This window comes from Mesocricetus auratus, unplaced genomic scaffold (genome assembly GCF_017639785.1).
Source record: "Mesocricetus auratus isolate SY011 unplaced genomic scaffold, BCM_Maur_2.0 Super-Scaffold_100007, whole genome shotgun sequence".
Taxonomy (NCBI): domain Eukaryota; kingdom Metazoa; phylum Chordata; class Mammalia; order Rodentia; family Cricetidae; genus Mesocricetus; species Mesocricetus auratus.
The window spans coordinates 78,745,344-78,758,802 of NW_024429191.1; the positions used below are offsets into that span (position 1 = coordinate 78,745,344).

Genomic DNA, 13,459 nt, shown 5'->3' on the forward strand with positions numbered 1-13,459 from the left:
CAGCTGCATGCTGCTCCAGGCACCTCTCCATTTCATTCTGAAAACATGGGGTTACCAAGCATGGACCCAAACAGGACCCAGAGGCTGAACATCGAGGTAGGACCTGGGTAGTCCAATCTTGATGACTCATTGCCCTCCAGTCCAGGGATGACAAGAGGCCACACCTACACCGCTCAATGGACAGCAGCGGGTGAGTAACTGCCAGTGTTGCCTTCTTGCAGCCTCACCCAGCATCCTATGACGGCACACTGGCCAGGAGGAGGTTAAATCCTGAAGGTCAACGAGGGTGGAGCTCTGTGGTATTCAGACTCCCCTCAGTGCCTAGTAAAAGCCCAGTGTGGGCATAGAGGGGGCACGCTGAGCCGTGGAACTCCCATCTTGTCCCACCAACAACACTCCCACAGGAAGCGTTTGTGTAAATAAGGATTTTTTTTTCTTCTACAAATAAATTAAGAAACAAACTAGAAAATTGTCCACACCCATTGCAGCCCTTGAGTGTGGGTGTACCCTGTCCCTGCAGGGCCAAAAAGGGTCCATGGTTTCCTTAAGTCTCAGATGACTCCAAGCTCAGTCAGGCTATAGGCAAAAGAAAAGTCGTGACCTCTGGGCAGGCTTAGTCCTGCAGCTGCCCCAGGCAGCCAGACTGTCCCTGGGGCTCTTCCAGGCCTTGGTGCTGCTGGCTGGGAGGGGAGCTGTCTGGCAGGTCTTGGCATGGAGGAGCGGAGCTGCTGCAAGGCCTCTCTGGGGAGGGGTTGGCCAAGTAGGCATTCACCAGCTGCATGATCTCTTCCACCTAAGAGAGGCCAGCGGTCAGTGTGCAGCAGGGGCCACTGGGGCGGGGCCTCTTCTTTTTCCCTTCCTCCTCCTAAGCTCCAGATCTCCAGCTTCCCTACCACGTAGGTTCCTGCATGCTCCAGTCCTGACACCTTAGCTCCCCTTATACCCAGGGTATCTGTCATTCTCCTTTCAGATCCAACACACTAAGTGCTATGCACTCTTAGCCCTGGAGGTTCCCTCCGCATATCTTCCCGAGAATCCCTCCTCACTTACCCAGTGCTTCAGGACTGTCCAGATAATTCCTGGCCAGTTACCCTTTGCAGTGTTTACCTTTCAACCTTTGAATCCTTGTTTATCATTTGACTCCCCCCAAATCAAATCCTGAAGCTTGCTTTTGACCACAGCTGGAGTCCTAAAGTCTACAGCTGCACATATGACAATTTTCTCTTCCACAACCCCTGTTCTCACCTGGGGACTCTGCAGGAGGAGCTGGCTGTCACCCACCCTCAGTGCTAAGGTGTGGGGGTCTATTAGCTGGCAGGCGGCCACATGACCATAGCTGACACTGTGGATGGGTTCCGTCTCACCAGGCCTGGAGAGGGACATGGCCTTTGCTCCCAGACCCAAGCATAGCTTTTGTGGAGCACCTCCACCAGGCTCCTGCAGAGAGATGGGCGGGGTCAGGGCCGAAGGCGGGGCTTCTGCAGCTTCATTTCTGGTAGGGGGAGATGGCTGTGGTCTGGGAGCTTCCTAGACCACTGATTCACAGCTCAGGCGTGGAGTGGTCAAGCCCAAAAATGCTGGAGAGTCCAGGGGTCTGAGATGGGCAGCTGCTAGCTGCTCTACACGGCGAGAATGAAATGACCCTGGTGGGGGAGGGACGGCCTGTGCCTCTGGGGTAAAGGTGTTGGGGCTTGGACCACCAGAGTCCCCTTCTCCCTTCTCCCCCTCACCGTGCTCAGCTCCAGAACGTCATACCGAGCAGCGCCGAACCCCGGACACTGCGCCGCCAGAGCCAGGTAGGCAGCCATGGCCTCAGCTTGGCCCATGCCCCGTAGCCTCTTCCAGCCGCCCAGTACCGCAGTCGTCGTGCTGGCGCCGCCTCCTCCCACCTGGGCTGTGCTTCCCGTCGAGCAGCCGGTACAGCCTCGCCGGGAACGCTCCGCCCGCCTCTTAGCCAGGCCCGGGCTCCAGAGCGCCCCGGCCAGCAGGGCTGCGGATGGCTGTGGCCTGGGGGTAGGGCGCAGGGGTTGTTCGCGCGGTGGGGTGGGGGGCGGCAGCAGGCGGTCCAGGCGTGGCAGGGGCCCCCTTGGGGAAAAGTCTTGGTGTAAACTTTGCAGGCGCAGCGCCGCCAGGGCGCGCAGTGTGTCATCCGGTGGGGGTGGTCGGCCGCGCAGCAGCAGTGCGTGAGCCTGCAAAGGAGGCGTGCAGCGTCAGTGTAGTTGCTGTTGGAGCCGTGAAGGCACCTCCGGGCTTGGAATCTTAGGAGGTCTGGGCTTGGGGAAAGTCTCCCGCGGAGTTGTCACAACAAATTGAAGATGGTCCTGACTAAGAGTTCAGGCTTTGGTCCGTTTGGATTTGTAAAACCCAGAGATCTCACCTGCTCAAAGAGGAAAGGCAATTCGTGACCATCTGGGGAAAGCCCTTCTGGGTGCAGAGGTCCGTGAAGACGAAGGCACAGTCTCCACCCGGAATCCGGCGAGTCCTCCAGTCCGACTTCCTCTGAGGTCAAACTGCAAAAAAGGAAAAGATGCATTAAGACTGAGAAGGAGCGTCCCCCATAACCTCCTGGGCTCAGGCTGCTAGGGAAAGGGGCGGGACCAAGAGATGTTTGGGGTGGAGCCCTGGCGAGCATTTTAAGTGAACTGCACACCACTGGCGGGTAGGAACCTGTCTGTAGATCAGGGAGCTACTGGCACGCCTAGATAAACGAGCTTAGTGGTAGACAAAAGTAATACAGCGCTGGGATGGGGCTGGACATTTACTTCTCAAACCTGGTGAGCACGTCGGCCACGAGGGTCCCCCCAGCCAGGGCTCGCTCCTGGGCCCCTCGCTGCTCATACAAGGCGAATGCATTCTGGCTCCGAGCCAAACCCAGCCTCCCTACCAACTCTCGAGCCACCTAAAAAGGGAGGAAGAAAAAAGTCAGATCACTCAGGTGTCTTTTTCAGAATCTGGGAAGAGCTGATCCTACTGGAGAGGGTCTCTTTAGTTTTGTCACCACCAATCGCTAGCTCTCCAAAGCAAGAAGTCTGAGACTAGATGCCAGAACCCAGCATGAGAAGCTGGCAAGGATGCCTAGTGTGCTGGAGACCCTGGGTTCAATCACAAACAAACAAAGCTGGATGGGCAGGTTGCAGAAGCAGCAGGAATCTCTCTCTCTGGCCTTACCTCTCCTGCTGTAGTGTGCGAGTCGATGGCCACTGGACACGCCCCAGCTCCAGGACAGTGCACCGTGCACAAGAGCTCCTGCCGTCTGCTCAGCGCTGAAATCTCTGCTAGCGAAGGCACCAGCTCTCGGCCCCGAGTCCGGCCCAGAGCTTTCCGGATGAAGCGCGCATATTCTGCTAGTTCTGAGTCTGGGAGTGCCTGCTCCGTCCTGGATTAAAAGGAATCCAATGACTGGTGTTCGAAGCGCTTCTTTTCCTATCTTTAATTGCAATTTATTTTACATGGCCAAGGATGAAAATGCATAGCTCAGTGGCTACTTAGCATGCTTGAAGGTCTAGGCACGATTCCCCAGCATTATTATCTGGTCAATTTCCTCCTCTATAACTCTATGTTTCTTGAGCGCAGTCTAAATGTGTCCTGGGTGTTTTACATGGAACTGAATTATTTTCAAAGTCTCCTGCAGGTTCTCCTACAATTGCCCGGCTCACTTCCTCCAGCTCTCTGATCTTCCTAACCACATTATTCTGCTTTTCTTAAATCCTGCCTTTTTTATATTTCTCCTATTCAAAGGGCGTGCCACAAGTGGGGTATGATCTTGTAATTCCCACGAAGGTACGGAATATGTTATTAGCACCAGGCCTGCTCTTGGGCATGTCTCTTGCCTTCTCTGGGTCTAGGCCCTCCATTTCTCTTGCATCTGTCATTCTCTCTTAACCCTGTAGCTCTTTGGCTGAGACAACCCTTCTCACCTCTCCAAATGCCCCAGGAGGTGCCCTCGGACAGCTCCCCCAGGCCGGAAGGTGCAGCTCATACAGGTGAGAAGTTGCCAGTACCGCAGGGTTGCTGGATCTTGAGTAGCAGGGAGCCCAGGGGGACCGGCAGGACCAGAGGTCTGTTTAGCCAGCTGCAGAAAAAGTTCGTCCTGGAGTGCAGGCAGGTCCCGGCAGGTCTGGAGCACACCCTGCATCAGGGGCCCTGGGCGCCTCGCCCCCTCCAGTGCCTGCAGTGCCAGGAACAGCCGCACCGCCTCCTCTCGCAAGGGTGCATAGCCTGGACCTGCAGGAGGGTGGGGGCGGAGGGATGGTTTGGAGAGGGGGCACAGAGCTGCACCCTGGGAGGAAGGCACAGATCCATAGGAAGGTCAAAGGGAGTATGAGGACACAGGGGATGGCATGGGAAGGAGGGTACGAGTGACAGGAAGAGTGAAGGGAAAGCAATGGTCCACAGAGCCAAATTCCCAACCTTTACCTCCATGAATACTCCCCCACCCCGCTCCCCTGGCTGCTTAACCTTTCCTAGTGAAGAAGAGAGAAGACTAAGGGACATAGATTTTTAACCTCTACCCCCCACTCTTTAACTGGGTACCCATTATGGTCAGCCCCTCCCCCCAAAAAAGGCTGCTCTGGGTACCAAAAACCAGGGTTTGTCTCCTGGCATTCTTTAAGCCTCTAGCCTTAGAACATGGGTCAGTCAGTACTCCCTTTGTGGGGAGAAGGATACCTGGATCAGGCCAGCACAATTTCTCCCAGGAATGGTTTCCCCCTACCTGTAAAGGCGAGATGCCCTCGTCTTAAGCATATAATGAAAAGGATAGGGAAGTGCAGATGTTTCTGAAGGGATTGGTCAGAATGAGACTCTCAGAGGTCGGTACAGGAGGCAGAGTTTTTATTCTGTTCTGGTTTTGCTATCTTTCAAACGAGGCTGCTCCCAGGTTCACATAAATGACTTTGAGCAGAGCCCTGAAGACTCTTAAGTGCCTGCCAGCTACCCTACTGAGGTTCTTAGCACAAGTCTACCCCATCTCCATCAAGGAGACTCCACCTGGGGTGCGCTCACTCACCTGGAGTGCTGACTCCATAGGGCAGGGGCAGGAGGGGGGCGTACAAGGCACTACTGGAGTGCCTCAGAATAGGGTTCCGCCGGTAGATGAGGGCCACTGCCTCCGGGTCCCCACAACTCTCCTAGAGGTCAGCAAGAGAGTTACCTTGATGGGGGAAGGGAGCTCTCCATGAGTCTAGAAAGCTTTTAGGCCCACCACCCTCCTGCTTCTTACTGGTGAACTCTCTCACCTGTATGTCCCTGAGCAGTAGTTGGGTAGGGGTCTCCAGGGGGGCTTTGGAAGCAATCACTTCACGAAGTGCTACCCCCCAGCGCTCTGCCTCTGCCTGGCGCGGGGAACAGAGGCGGATGCTGTGTTTCCGGCCAGACACAGTGACTGACCACAGACCTGGTGGAAAGAGAGGTCACAGAGGGCAATCAGGGATTGTTGGGGGCCCCTGCCAGGAAGGTAGGGAGATTCTCGAGATGTCTCACCGGTCTCCTTGGGCCTGCGCTCCGGCCCAGTCACCGAACACAGACTCGTGAGGACCAGGCTTCCGAGGCGCCTGGCCCCCTTCCCGCTGCTGCTGAACTGGTCCAGGGAATCTCTGGTAAGCACAAACCAGGCTCGGCGTGGGAGCAGCCATGGCCGCGCCCCTCCCCCGCGGGGCTCCCTATACAGCCAACCTGGGAGGAGACCGGGAAGAAGAGGTTAACAAGAGACACTATTTCTCGGAGGGCTGTGTTTGGAGGGCCTCCAGATGGCATCCAGGAATTCCCACCTTTCACAACGACGTCGGGGTCGTCCTCCGGCAGACCCTTGTCTGGGATGAGGCTCCAGGTCTCTTCCCAGCTCTGCAGCCTGGGCCAGAGACGGAGAGTTGGGTGAGGCTGAGGGGCCTCCACCCCACCTCCAGGGGGCTCCTTATTAGGGGTTCCCCAGACTGCGAGGGGTGCATGCTCCCAAGCTGGGCACCCATCCTCCAGGCTGTGGGAACCGCGGAGCCGCTCTGACCTTGCACCAGAAATAACTAGGACCCCCCCTCTTCCTCCCCGCGCCCCCGGCCGGACCTCCCCCCGGGACCCCAGCCAAACCACAGCGTCCGGCAGCACAGGGCCTCTCCCTTATTGCACAACCCGGGGAGGGAAGATGGCGAGGAAGGGGGTCCTGAGAAGCAGCTGCGATCTCTGAACTAAGGGTCTCAAAACAGAAGCTCACCTGTCTGAGACCGGCCCGCTCCTTGTTGGCTGAGTCAGCGTAACGTCCAGGGAACCCTGGAGAGATAGGCAGGAAGACACTCAGAATACTTTCCCCCCAACACCAGTGGTTTCGTATGAGCCCAGGACAGCTCTCATTGGGGGATTGAGGATGCCCCAGTCGGAGGTCTTGCCTGGGCAGGAAGAGCCAGAGCCACTCTGGAATCATCCCTTCTACAGGGCTCTGTGGGCCACTACAGAATGCCTGAGAACTAAGAGCCAAAGCTCTAGGCTCATCTCCGTTGCTCTTTGAAAATGCAATCAAGAGAGAGGGAGAGAGGTGGTGGGGCTCAAGGCGGGGCGTCAGGAGACCTGGGTTCCAATACCGGCTGGACCACTAAGCAACTGCCATACCTTGCACAAGTCCCCTCCCATCTCCTGGCCTTAGTTTCTCCACCTTTGAAACTGGAGAAGTGATGAAACTCCTTCTCCCTACGGAAGCCTCTTCAACTTTTTCCTTCACCCTCCTGGCTTTGCTCAGAACCTCCTTGGAAGAGGAAGACCCAAGGCTGGGGAAGGGGTGGGGACGGAGAGGAGTGAAGGGAAGAGCGACTCTGTCCAGCTTTGCATCTTTTGCAGACCACCCCAAGGAAGGTGACAGACTGCCCCTTTACTAGGGCTCAGGAGGGCAGAGGGCTGCTAAGCACACACTCCTGGGGCCAGGGGTAATTTGGAATTTTGCCCTTCTCATACACAATCCACTCTCAATTCCTGCCTAGGAACCTCAGTTGTAACCTGGGGTCTGAGGGAGGCCTCAAAACCAACTCAGAGCCAAGCTAGCTAGACAGGAACTGCGCCATGGTCCCACTGAGCCCAGACTGCTTAAGCCAGGATAGGGGGAGGGAAAAGGAGGACCGGGGACACCTGTCCCCGAGCTCAGAGGGTGTGGAGGTGGGGTAGGAGGGAGGCCATGGCCTGTTGGATAGAGAACCTGCCCTTGCTTGGGGACTCTTAGGTCATGACCCCTCCCTGGGAGCCCACCATTTCCATCACACCACCAGAGGGCAGGTACTGAGCCCCCCCAGTCCAACTCCCCTAATCGCAGTCCCCTGCTTCCCTCCTCCCCCCCCCCCCCCCGCTATATTTATCTGCCCTCTGCCTCGCCAGGTGCTGGCGCTGGCGCTGGCTGCGGTACAGCCCGCCCCACCCAGGAATGGAGCCACGGAGCTTGCTAGGGACCCCTGAGCGGGGGATGGGAGCCTGGCCCAGACCACAGCACGCAGAAGTCTGGTTGCCTCTGGTGGGTCAGGGCATGAAGGAGGGCCCTCAAGGGATGGAGGTCTTCACACCAATAGTGCCTCAGTGTCTCCCAGGAGAAATTAGATTTAAAACAAAAAACAAACAAAAAAACCAGCAGCCAAGTGACCCTCACCATTCCCTCGGGATTCCCAGGAACCTCACCAGAAAAGGCAAAGAGTTCTGTCTTAAGTGGAAGGATAATGAGAAGTCCTCAAAGGGCCATCGTCCCCAGCTTTTTCTTTGTAGGGTACTCGATGCAGACCCCAATCCTGGGGTGTCTTTTTTCCCTCGCCCAGGTTCCCGCGGTAAGAGCTCCCGCATCTGGCCCCAGCGCTCATGAACTGTGAGCAGAGCGAACCCAGGCGTTCGAGCCGCCCAGCCGGCCTCGCCACATTCTTTGGCTCTGGCGGAGGCGGAAGGAGACGGGATGGGACGCGGGCCCGGCAGGGAAGGGAGAGGCAGGGCCAGGTCGGGCCACGCGTGACGCCTCCTCTGCCTCAGGGCCCCCAGCAGGTGGACAGCGCCCTGTGTGCGGCGCGAGGCCCACAGGCATATCCCGTGTAGGGCTGCTTGCCCCTGGAGCTCCCGGGGCTCTGGCTTCCAGTCAAGAATCTCCCCTACATTTCCAGTTGGCCAAGAGGACGGCGTTTGGCCCGAGAATGGAGCAGGATCAGGCGTGACGACCGGTTGTAGTGAGAAGAATTGAACACGGTTCTAAATCCCTCCAGACTTACCCTCCCGCCGCCCGCTGGACTTGGGGTCCGTAGCTCAAAGGTCTCGTCGTCTTCGTCCTCGTCCCCGTCCCCGCTAAGCTCGCCGTCCCCGTAGTCCCGGTGCAGAAGAGTGAAGCCTCGACGGCAGCAGAGGAGCCACCACAATCCTCCGGGGAGAGGCATCCGGGCGGGCAGTCGGGGGAATGGGGGCGCGGGCAGCGTCACCCGAGCAGAGGGGGATCGGAGAAACTGGAGGTCCTCGGATCCGAACAGGGTACAACAGATGAGGCTCGAGAAGAGAGGGAGGCAGTGTCCAGCGCTGGGGTGCAAGAGGACGATCGCCAGAGCCTGCTGGGGGCTCGATGTCTGGGCCCTGGCAGAGGGGGGAAAGCGTCCAGGGCCGGGGGAAGGGAACAGGGAGCAATGTCCGGAGCTGGGAAGTAGTGTCTGTTGTAGTGTCCAGCCCTGTGGGGGGCAGTGTCCGTGGTAGGCGGTTGTCCAAGCTCCAGGGAGGGTCGTGTCCGGTAAGGCGTCCGGTGGCCGGGGCCCGGGCGGCGCGCGCTGCGCTCCCTGCAGCCCCGGGACTGGCGCGCTGGGGGCGCGAGCTGAGCTCCCGGACCCCGCCTCCCTCTCCCCCTTCCCTCCGCCTTCCCTCTTCTTTCTCTCCTCCCTTCTTTACGGGGCAGGGTCTATGTTTCGTCACAGCCTTCTCTGCCCAATCTCTGTGCCTGGCGCCGGCTAGGGCCACCAATCCCACTCTTGAAACTGCGGCGGGTTGCATCATGTGCTTCTGGCTGAGTGACAGCGGGGAGAGGCGGGGGAAATTGGGGAGGGAGTGGGCGGTGCGATGTTAGCCACGCCCCAGCTTCTGAGGTCGGACTCGGGGTGCCTGTGGCGTCACGTTGGTCCGCCTTCGTGCTCTTGTTTAACTCTTGGTTCACCGAGCAGCAAATAAAAAACCTTCTTAGAAGGTCTGGAGAAGGAAGGGCATAAAGCTGGTAGGAAGCCGGGCTACTGCCTTGTGATTACCTGTCACATCTTGGGATGCCTGCAAAAGCAGAGAGCCTTAACAACCACAAGACATCCCACACCTGCGCCGGAGAGTTAGCGGCGGAGGCAGATCTCCATCCTTGGAGTTACAAGCGTCTAGTTTTAGATCTTAGTCATCCCACTTTCGAGGTGAAAAAGCTGAGAAAGGAACTTCGGGAAGCCTCAGACAAAGACCTCAGATAAAAGCGAATTTACAATGCATTGACCTAAGCTGGAGAGAGTGGCTAGGTATGCTAGGAAATTCTGTAGTCTCGGAAAATAGATCGGAGGCCTCTCGGGACGAATATACTGCATTTCTGAGCAAGAAGGGGTTAACAAGGGCGCTAGGAGTCCAGGGCGGGGCCGGTGCTACAGCCCGAGACAGAGGGCGCGCGCGCGCGCGTTGCTGACTCAGCGGCGATTCCCGCGGTCACCGGTGGAGGGTTCCAGGTCGGCTCCAGAGGGAAGCGTGCGCCCCTCGGAGGAGCTGCGGAGTTTTCGGGCCTTCCCTGGCTTCTGACTCCAAGATGCCAAAGTTTTAAGTCTCTACCGCCTGAGGCTTTAGGACCCACGACTAGCCAGGCTGGGTTGGGCGGGACGGAGTGAAGACTTCAAGCCAACGCCTCTCTAGGGACCTGTACGCCACGCCCTTTTTGCCCCTAGACTCCGGGCTGGAGCAGTGGGTATGGCTTTGCTGACCGGATACTAAACTGAGAGAATTGTCTCGTTTAAGCCAATTCTGGTATTTGTGATTTGTATTTGTATTTGTGCAAAGGAAAGACCAGAAATCAGTGCACCGTCTCTAGGAGCCATTCTGACTGTATTTTCAAAGTAGATGGAAATGGCCAGAGACTTTGTAAACATAACCTCCCTCCTCTTGAACATCCTCGACACTTGCCTGCAGGAGAGTTCTTTCTGACATCTAACCTCCCTCTTTCCTGGCAAGCTCGGCGCATTTCCTTTTACTTGGTCTCCAGGGGAAATGAACTCAACACGCATCCCTCATTCTCAACTTCTACATACCCAATAACTCCTCTCTGGAAATTTGCAAATTGCATCATCCCCCTCCCCGTTTTCAGTCCTAGGTGAAAATCTCAAATTCAGCTTTTCTCTTCTAAGGCAGGATATCGCTCTTGATTTCCCACCCCCCGCCCCAGTGCCTCAGCCTCTGGAGTGCTGGAGCATCTGTTAACACACCAGCAGACTCGAGTTTTTAATTAGTGTTTTTCTTTCCATCGCAGTACTCTAGAAGGAATCCAAAGCCCAAACTAGAGTCTCTTCGCTTCTACCCCTGCCTCCAGCCTCCAGGCGGGACCCACGAACACACAGTTTGGGACAGCATCACTCTGCACATCTCACGTGCTTGGGAGCTAGATACTTGCTAAAGCAGCCATTACTGGATAGCTCTAGGGTTGTTAGAAAGTCCTTTCTTACACTGACTCCGCAGGAACCCTGCCCCTCCTCACCTGGCAGCTTTCCCACCTCACCTCGGTTGGCAGAGACCGAGTGAAGGCAGAGGGAGTGTCGGTACTCAAAGCTTTAGCCGACTCAGCAACACCCCCTTCCCCAACACCTCCCACTCAGGCTCAAGCAGGGGCGTGGGGGTGGGGGTGTAACCCACTGTCTTGGCCCTGTTACAACTCGTTTCCAAAGCTGGTGATTCAGAAATAGTAACAGTAGTTGGGTTGCGTCTCATTTGTATTGTACCAATTTAATTAAGCGCAGCGGCAATCCCTCTAAGTCCTCTAGTCTTTCTCAGCGTTCCCCCACTTACTCCCCTTTCTCGCTACCCTCCCTGGGATCGTTTCCTTAGCCCTCCCCCTTCTCTGGAACCATAGCCCTAGTTGTCCCAAGAGAGACTGTGGGTCTCAGTGGGAGCGGAGCAGGAAGAAAGGCGGAGTCGGCGGGGGCAGCGGCCTCGAGGGTTGGGCTTTGGGCTGCATCCCCCACCCTGTAGCAGCCTTCGCAGGTCCTGGCGGAAGCGCAGGCCCAAAAAAGCATAAAGCACTGGATTGAGGCTGCAGCGGACCAGCGCCAAGCCGCCGGTGACCAGCAGAGCTAGATCCTTGCGCTTGCTGGCAGAGCAGCTCCGCTCGCGCGCTGCCAGTAGATCGGCTGTATCCATCAGCAGGGCGAGGCTGTAGGGCAGTTGCAGCACCACAAAGGCCGCCACCAAGGCCACCACAACGCGCAGTGCACGCCGCCGCTCTGGCCCCCTGGCGGCCAGAAGCGTGCGGCCCAGGAGCGTATAACAGGCTGCCATGACGCCCAGAGGCAGCGCGAAGCCTAGGACCACCTGCGCCACCGCACTTGCCCCCTTCACTGTCTGCGTGAGGCCTTCGGGGAAGATGAGCCGACAGCGTCGTTGGCCTTCCCGCTGTCCGTCCCGGCTGAAAAGGAGCGCAGGTAGGGCCAGGAGCAGCGACAGCAGCCACACGAAGATTGAGACCAAGTGCGCACGGCCAGGTGTGGAGGGCCGCCGCCCGGCTGGAAGAGCTCGAGCGATGGCCACATAGCGGTCCGCGCTGATACATGCTAGGAAGAGGAAGCCGGCGTGGAAGGAGGCGGAGTAGAGACCTGAGATGGCTCGGCAGGTGGTACTTCCTAGATTCCAGCCCTGAAGAGCCCCTGCTGCTGCAAAGGGCAAGGTCAGGGCCAATAGGAGGTCAGCCAGGGCCAACTGGAGCAGGTGAACGGAGGTGGGAGATCGGGTAGTTCTTCCCGCTGCCAGATGGGTGGCCAAGACTAGGCCATTGCCCGCCAGACCCAGCACAGCCACCATCAGGGAGACACTGGGTTGGAAGGCCCGACTAAAAGCCTGGACATCCGCCTTGTAACAGAGTTCCGGCAACGGCCCAACCGAGTAAGCCTCATCGTATCCGGAGTAGGGTTCCCAGGAGATCTGGTGACATCAAAATGAGAGGCGGGACCATGTAAGACATATTCCTACACCACACTCCCTTTCACGCAGGAGTTCCTCACTCGAAGCCCTAACACCAGAAGATAACCATCCCCCCAAAAAATTCTTCCTAGGGTACACTGAACAGGCAGTTGTTTCTCTTGCACTCCTACTGGCCCTGCTTCCAGACCCCTGGGTGACCTTGAGCAGACACTTGCTCTCTCTGGACCTAAGTTACTTAATGTGTCATGCCTAGTCTAGAAGCTCTTATCCAGCCCATCTGGCAAGGTTTGCAGAGAGGTCTATTAAAAAAGATGGAAGATAATAGACGATGGAAACATCTAGCTCGCCTTAGACCAAGCATTTGTATTATTAATAAACCTTGACTGCTTTTGTTCCCTGTGCATCGCCCTCTTCTGGAAGGAGGGTCAGATGCAGGCTTTGCTACAGCCTTGGACCCTAGACTTCAAGCTTAGGCTTTTGGTCTCTTTTCTCTTCCCTCCTCCCGTCTCTCCTGCCTACCCAACCGCCAGGTCGATCCTAGGCATACTGAGAACACTCATACCAAGGGGGTCTTAAGTTTTACAGGCGCCTACACAGGTCATAGGATGACAAGGACCTGATGTTAGTAGGGGGAAATCCATTCCTTCCCCCTTCCCCACCCTTCCTCCCCTTCTCGCCCTCCCACCCCCGCCCCGACTCCCACCTGCTCTGTGGGCTCGGTCCCCATCTCTGGCTACAAGGGTTTCTGAGGTGCAGCCACGGGGTAAAGTTAAATAACTAGTGGGGCAGGAAGGAAGGGGTGGGGAGAAAGACCTAGAAGGAGGGTGGAGATCAGGGTCTGCGGGGTTTCTATCTAATCCCTGCCAATGGAAAAAAAGGATGATTATATGATCTTGAATAAGAGTTGTTTTTCTCTCCGAGCCCCGGGCTTTCCATATGCAAAAAGGAGCAAGATGAAAATGCCGAACTGACACTTGTGAAGGTGTCCAGCTCTGAGCCAGAAAACACTGTTTTATTTGCTCTTCATTCCATCTCTAGGCGTCCTTCTTCGCAGCTCTCCCCTTCCCTTGAAAACGTTAGACTCCATCTCGTCCGCCCCCCACTCGTTTTGCCACCCTGCAGTCCCAGTCCTTGTCGGCCTTGGCTTACTTGGGGGTATTTCCCAGTGGCAGGTTGTCTACCCCGCCCTTTCGTAATAGGGCTGAGGCACGCGCTTGCGCGGGGTCCGGGAAAACGCGTGCCAGGAGAGAGAGAGAGAGGCTGGGGAAGGGGGCGGAGAAAGGGAGGAGAGGAGAGAGAGGAGAGACAGGGAGAGGGAGAGGGAGGGAGAGAA

The 13,459-nt window shown here is 57.1% G+C and overlaps 2 protein-coding genes across 5 annotated transcripts; both read right to left on the reverse strand.

Moving 5' to 3' along the window:
- Positions 1–410: 410 nt before the first annotated feature.
- Plekhh3 (pleckstrin homology, MyTH4 and FERM domain containing H3) lies at positions 411–8,768 on the reverse strand. 3 transcript variants are annotated; one of them, XM_005070152.4, is made up of 13 exons: positions 8,217–8,764; positions 6,206–6,261; positions 5,769–5,848; positions 5,482–5,673; positions 5,238–5,395; positions 5,009–5,129; positions 3,918–4,224; positions 3,169–3,376; positions 2,772–2,899; positions 2,378–2,510; positions 1,731–2,189; positions 1,246–1,437; positions 411–793 (listed from the first exon to the last, which is right to left on the reverse strand). In XM_005070152.4, exons 1-13 carry the CDS (start codon positions 8,376–8,378, stop codon positions 614–616), a joined length of 2,376 nt encoding a protein of 791 aa, XP_005070209.1. In that variant the 5' UTR covers positions 8,379–8,764; the 3' UTR covers positions 411–613. The 3 variants fall into 3 exon arrangements, 2 of the variants coding, with proteins under 2 accessions (XP_005070209.1, XP_005070208.1); XM_005070151.4 differs by having other exon boundaries at positions 2,763–2,899; positions 8,217–8,763; XR_219720.4 differs by having other exon boundaries at positions 655–793; positions 1,756–2,189; positions 2,763–2,899; positions 8,217–8,768.
- A 2,136-nt stretch (positions 8,769–10,904) lies between these two features.
- Ccr10 (C-C motif chemokine receptor 10) lies at positions 10,905–13,456 on the reverse strand. 2 transcript variants are annotated; one of them, XM_040749739.1, is made up of 2 exons: positions 13,276–13,456; positions 10,905–12,126 (listed from the first exon to the last, which is right to left on the reverse strand). In XM_040749739.1, exon 2 carries the CDS (start codon positions 12,004–12,006, stop codon positions 11,065–11,067), a length of 942 nt encoding a protein of 313 aa, XP_040605673.1. In that variant the 5' UTR covers positions 12,007–12,126; positions 13,276–13,456; the 3' UTR covers positions 10,905–11,064. The 2 variants fall into 2 exon arrangements, with proteins under 2 accessions (XP_040605673.1, XP_005070207.1); XM_005070150.4 differs by having other exon boundaries at positions 12,830–13,456.
- Between the last annotated feature and the right edge of the window lie 3 nt (positions 13,457–13,459).

Bases quoted from the DNA above. Each gene is read 5' to 3' on its own strand.
- Ccr10 (XM_005070150.4), bottom strand. From the start codon at position 12,853: ATGGGGACCGAGCCCACAGAGCAG. The intron at 12,127-12,829 runs GTGGGAGTCGGG...TGATGTCACCAG, and splicing joins GGACCGAGCCCACAGAGCAG to ATCTCCTGGGAACCCTACTC.
- Plekhh3 (XM_005070151.4), bottom strand. From the start codon at position 8,378: ATGCCTCTCCCCGGAGGATTGTGGTGGCTCCTCTGCTGCCGTCGAGGC. The intron at 5,130-5,237 runs GTGAGAGAGTTC...GCTGACCTCTAG, and splicing joins TACTGCTCAGGGACATACAG to GAGAGTTGTGGGGACCCGGA. The intron at 2,900-3,168 runs GTAAGGCCAGAG...CTCCCTTTTTAG, and splicing joins CGCACACTACAGCAGGAGAG to GTGGCTCGAGAGTTGGTAGG.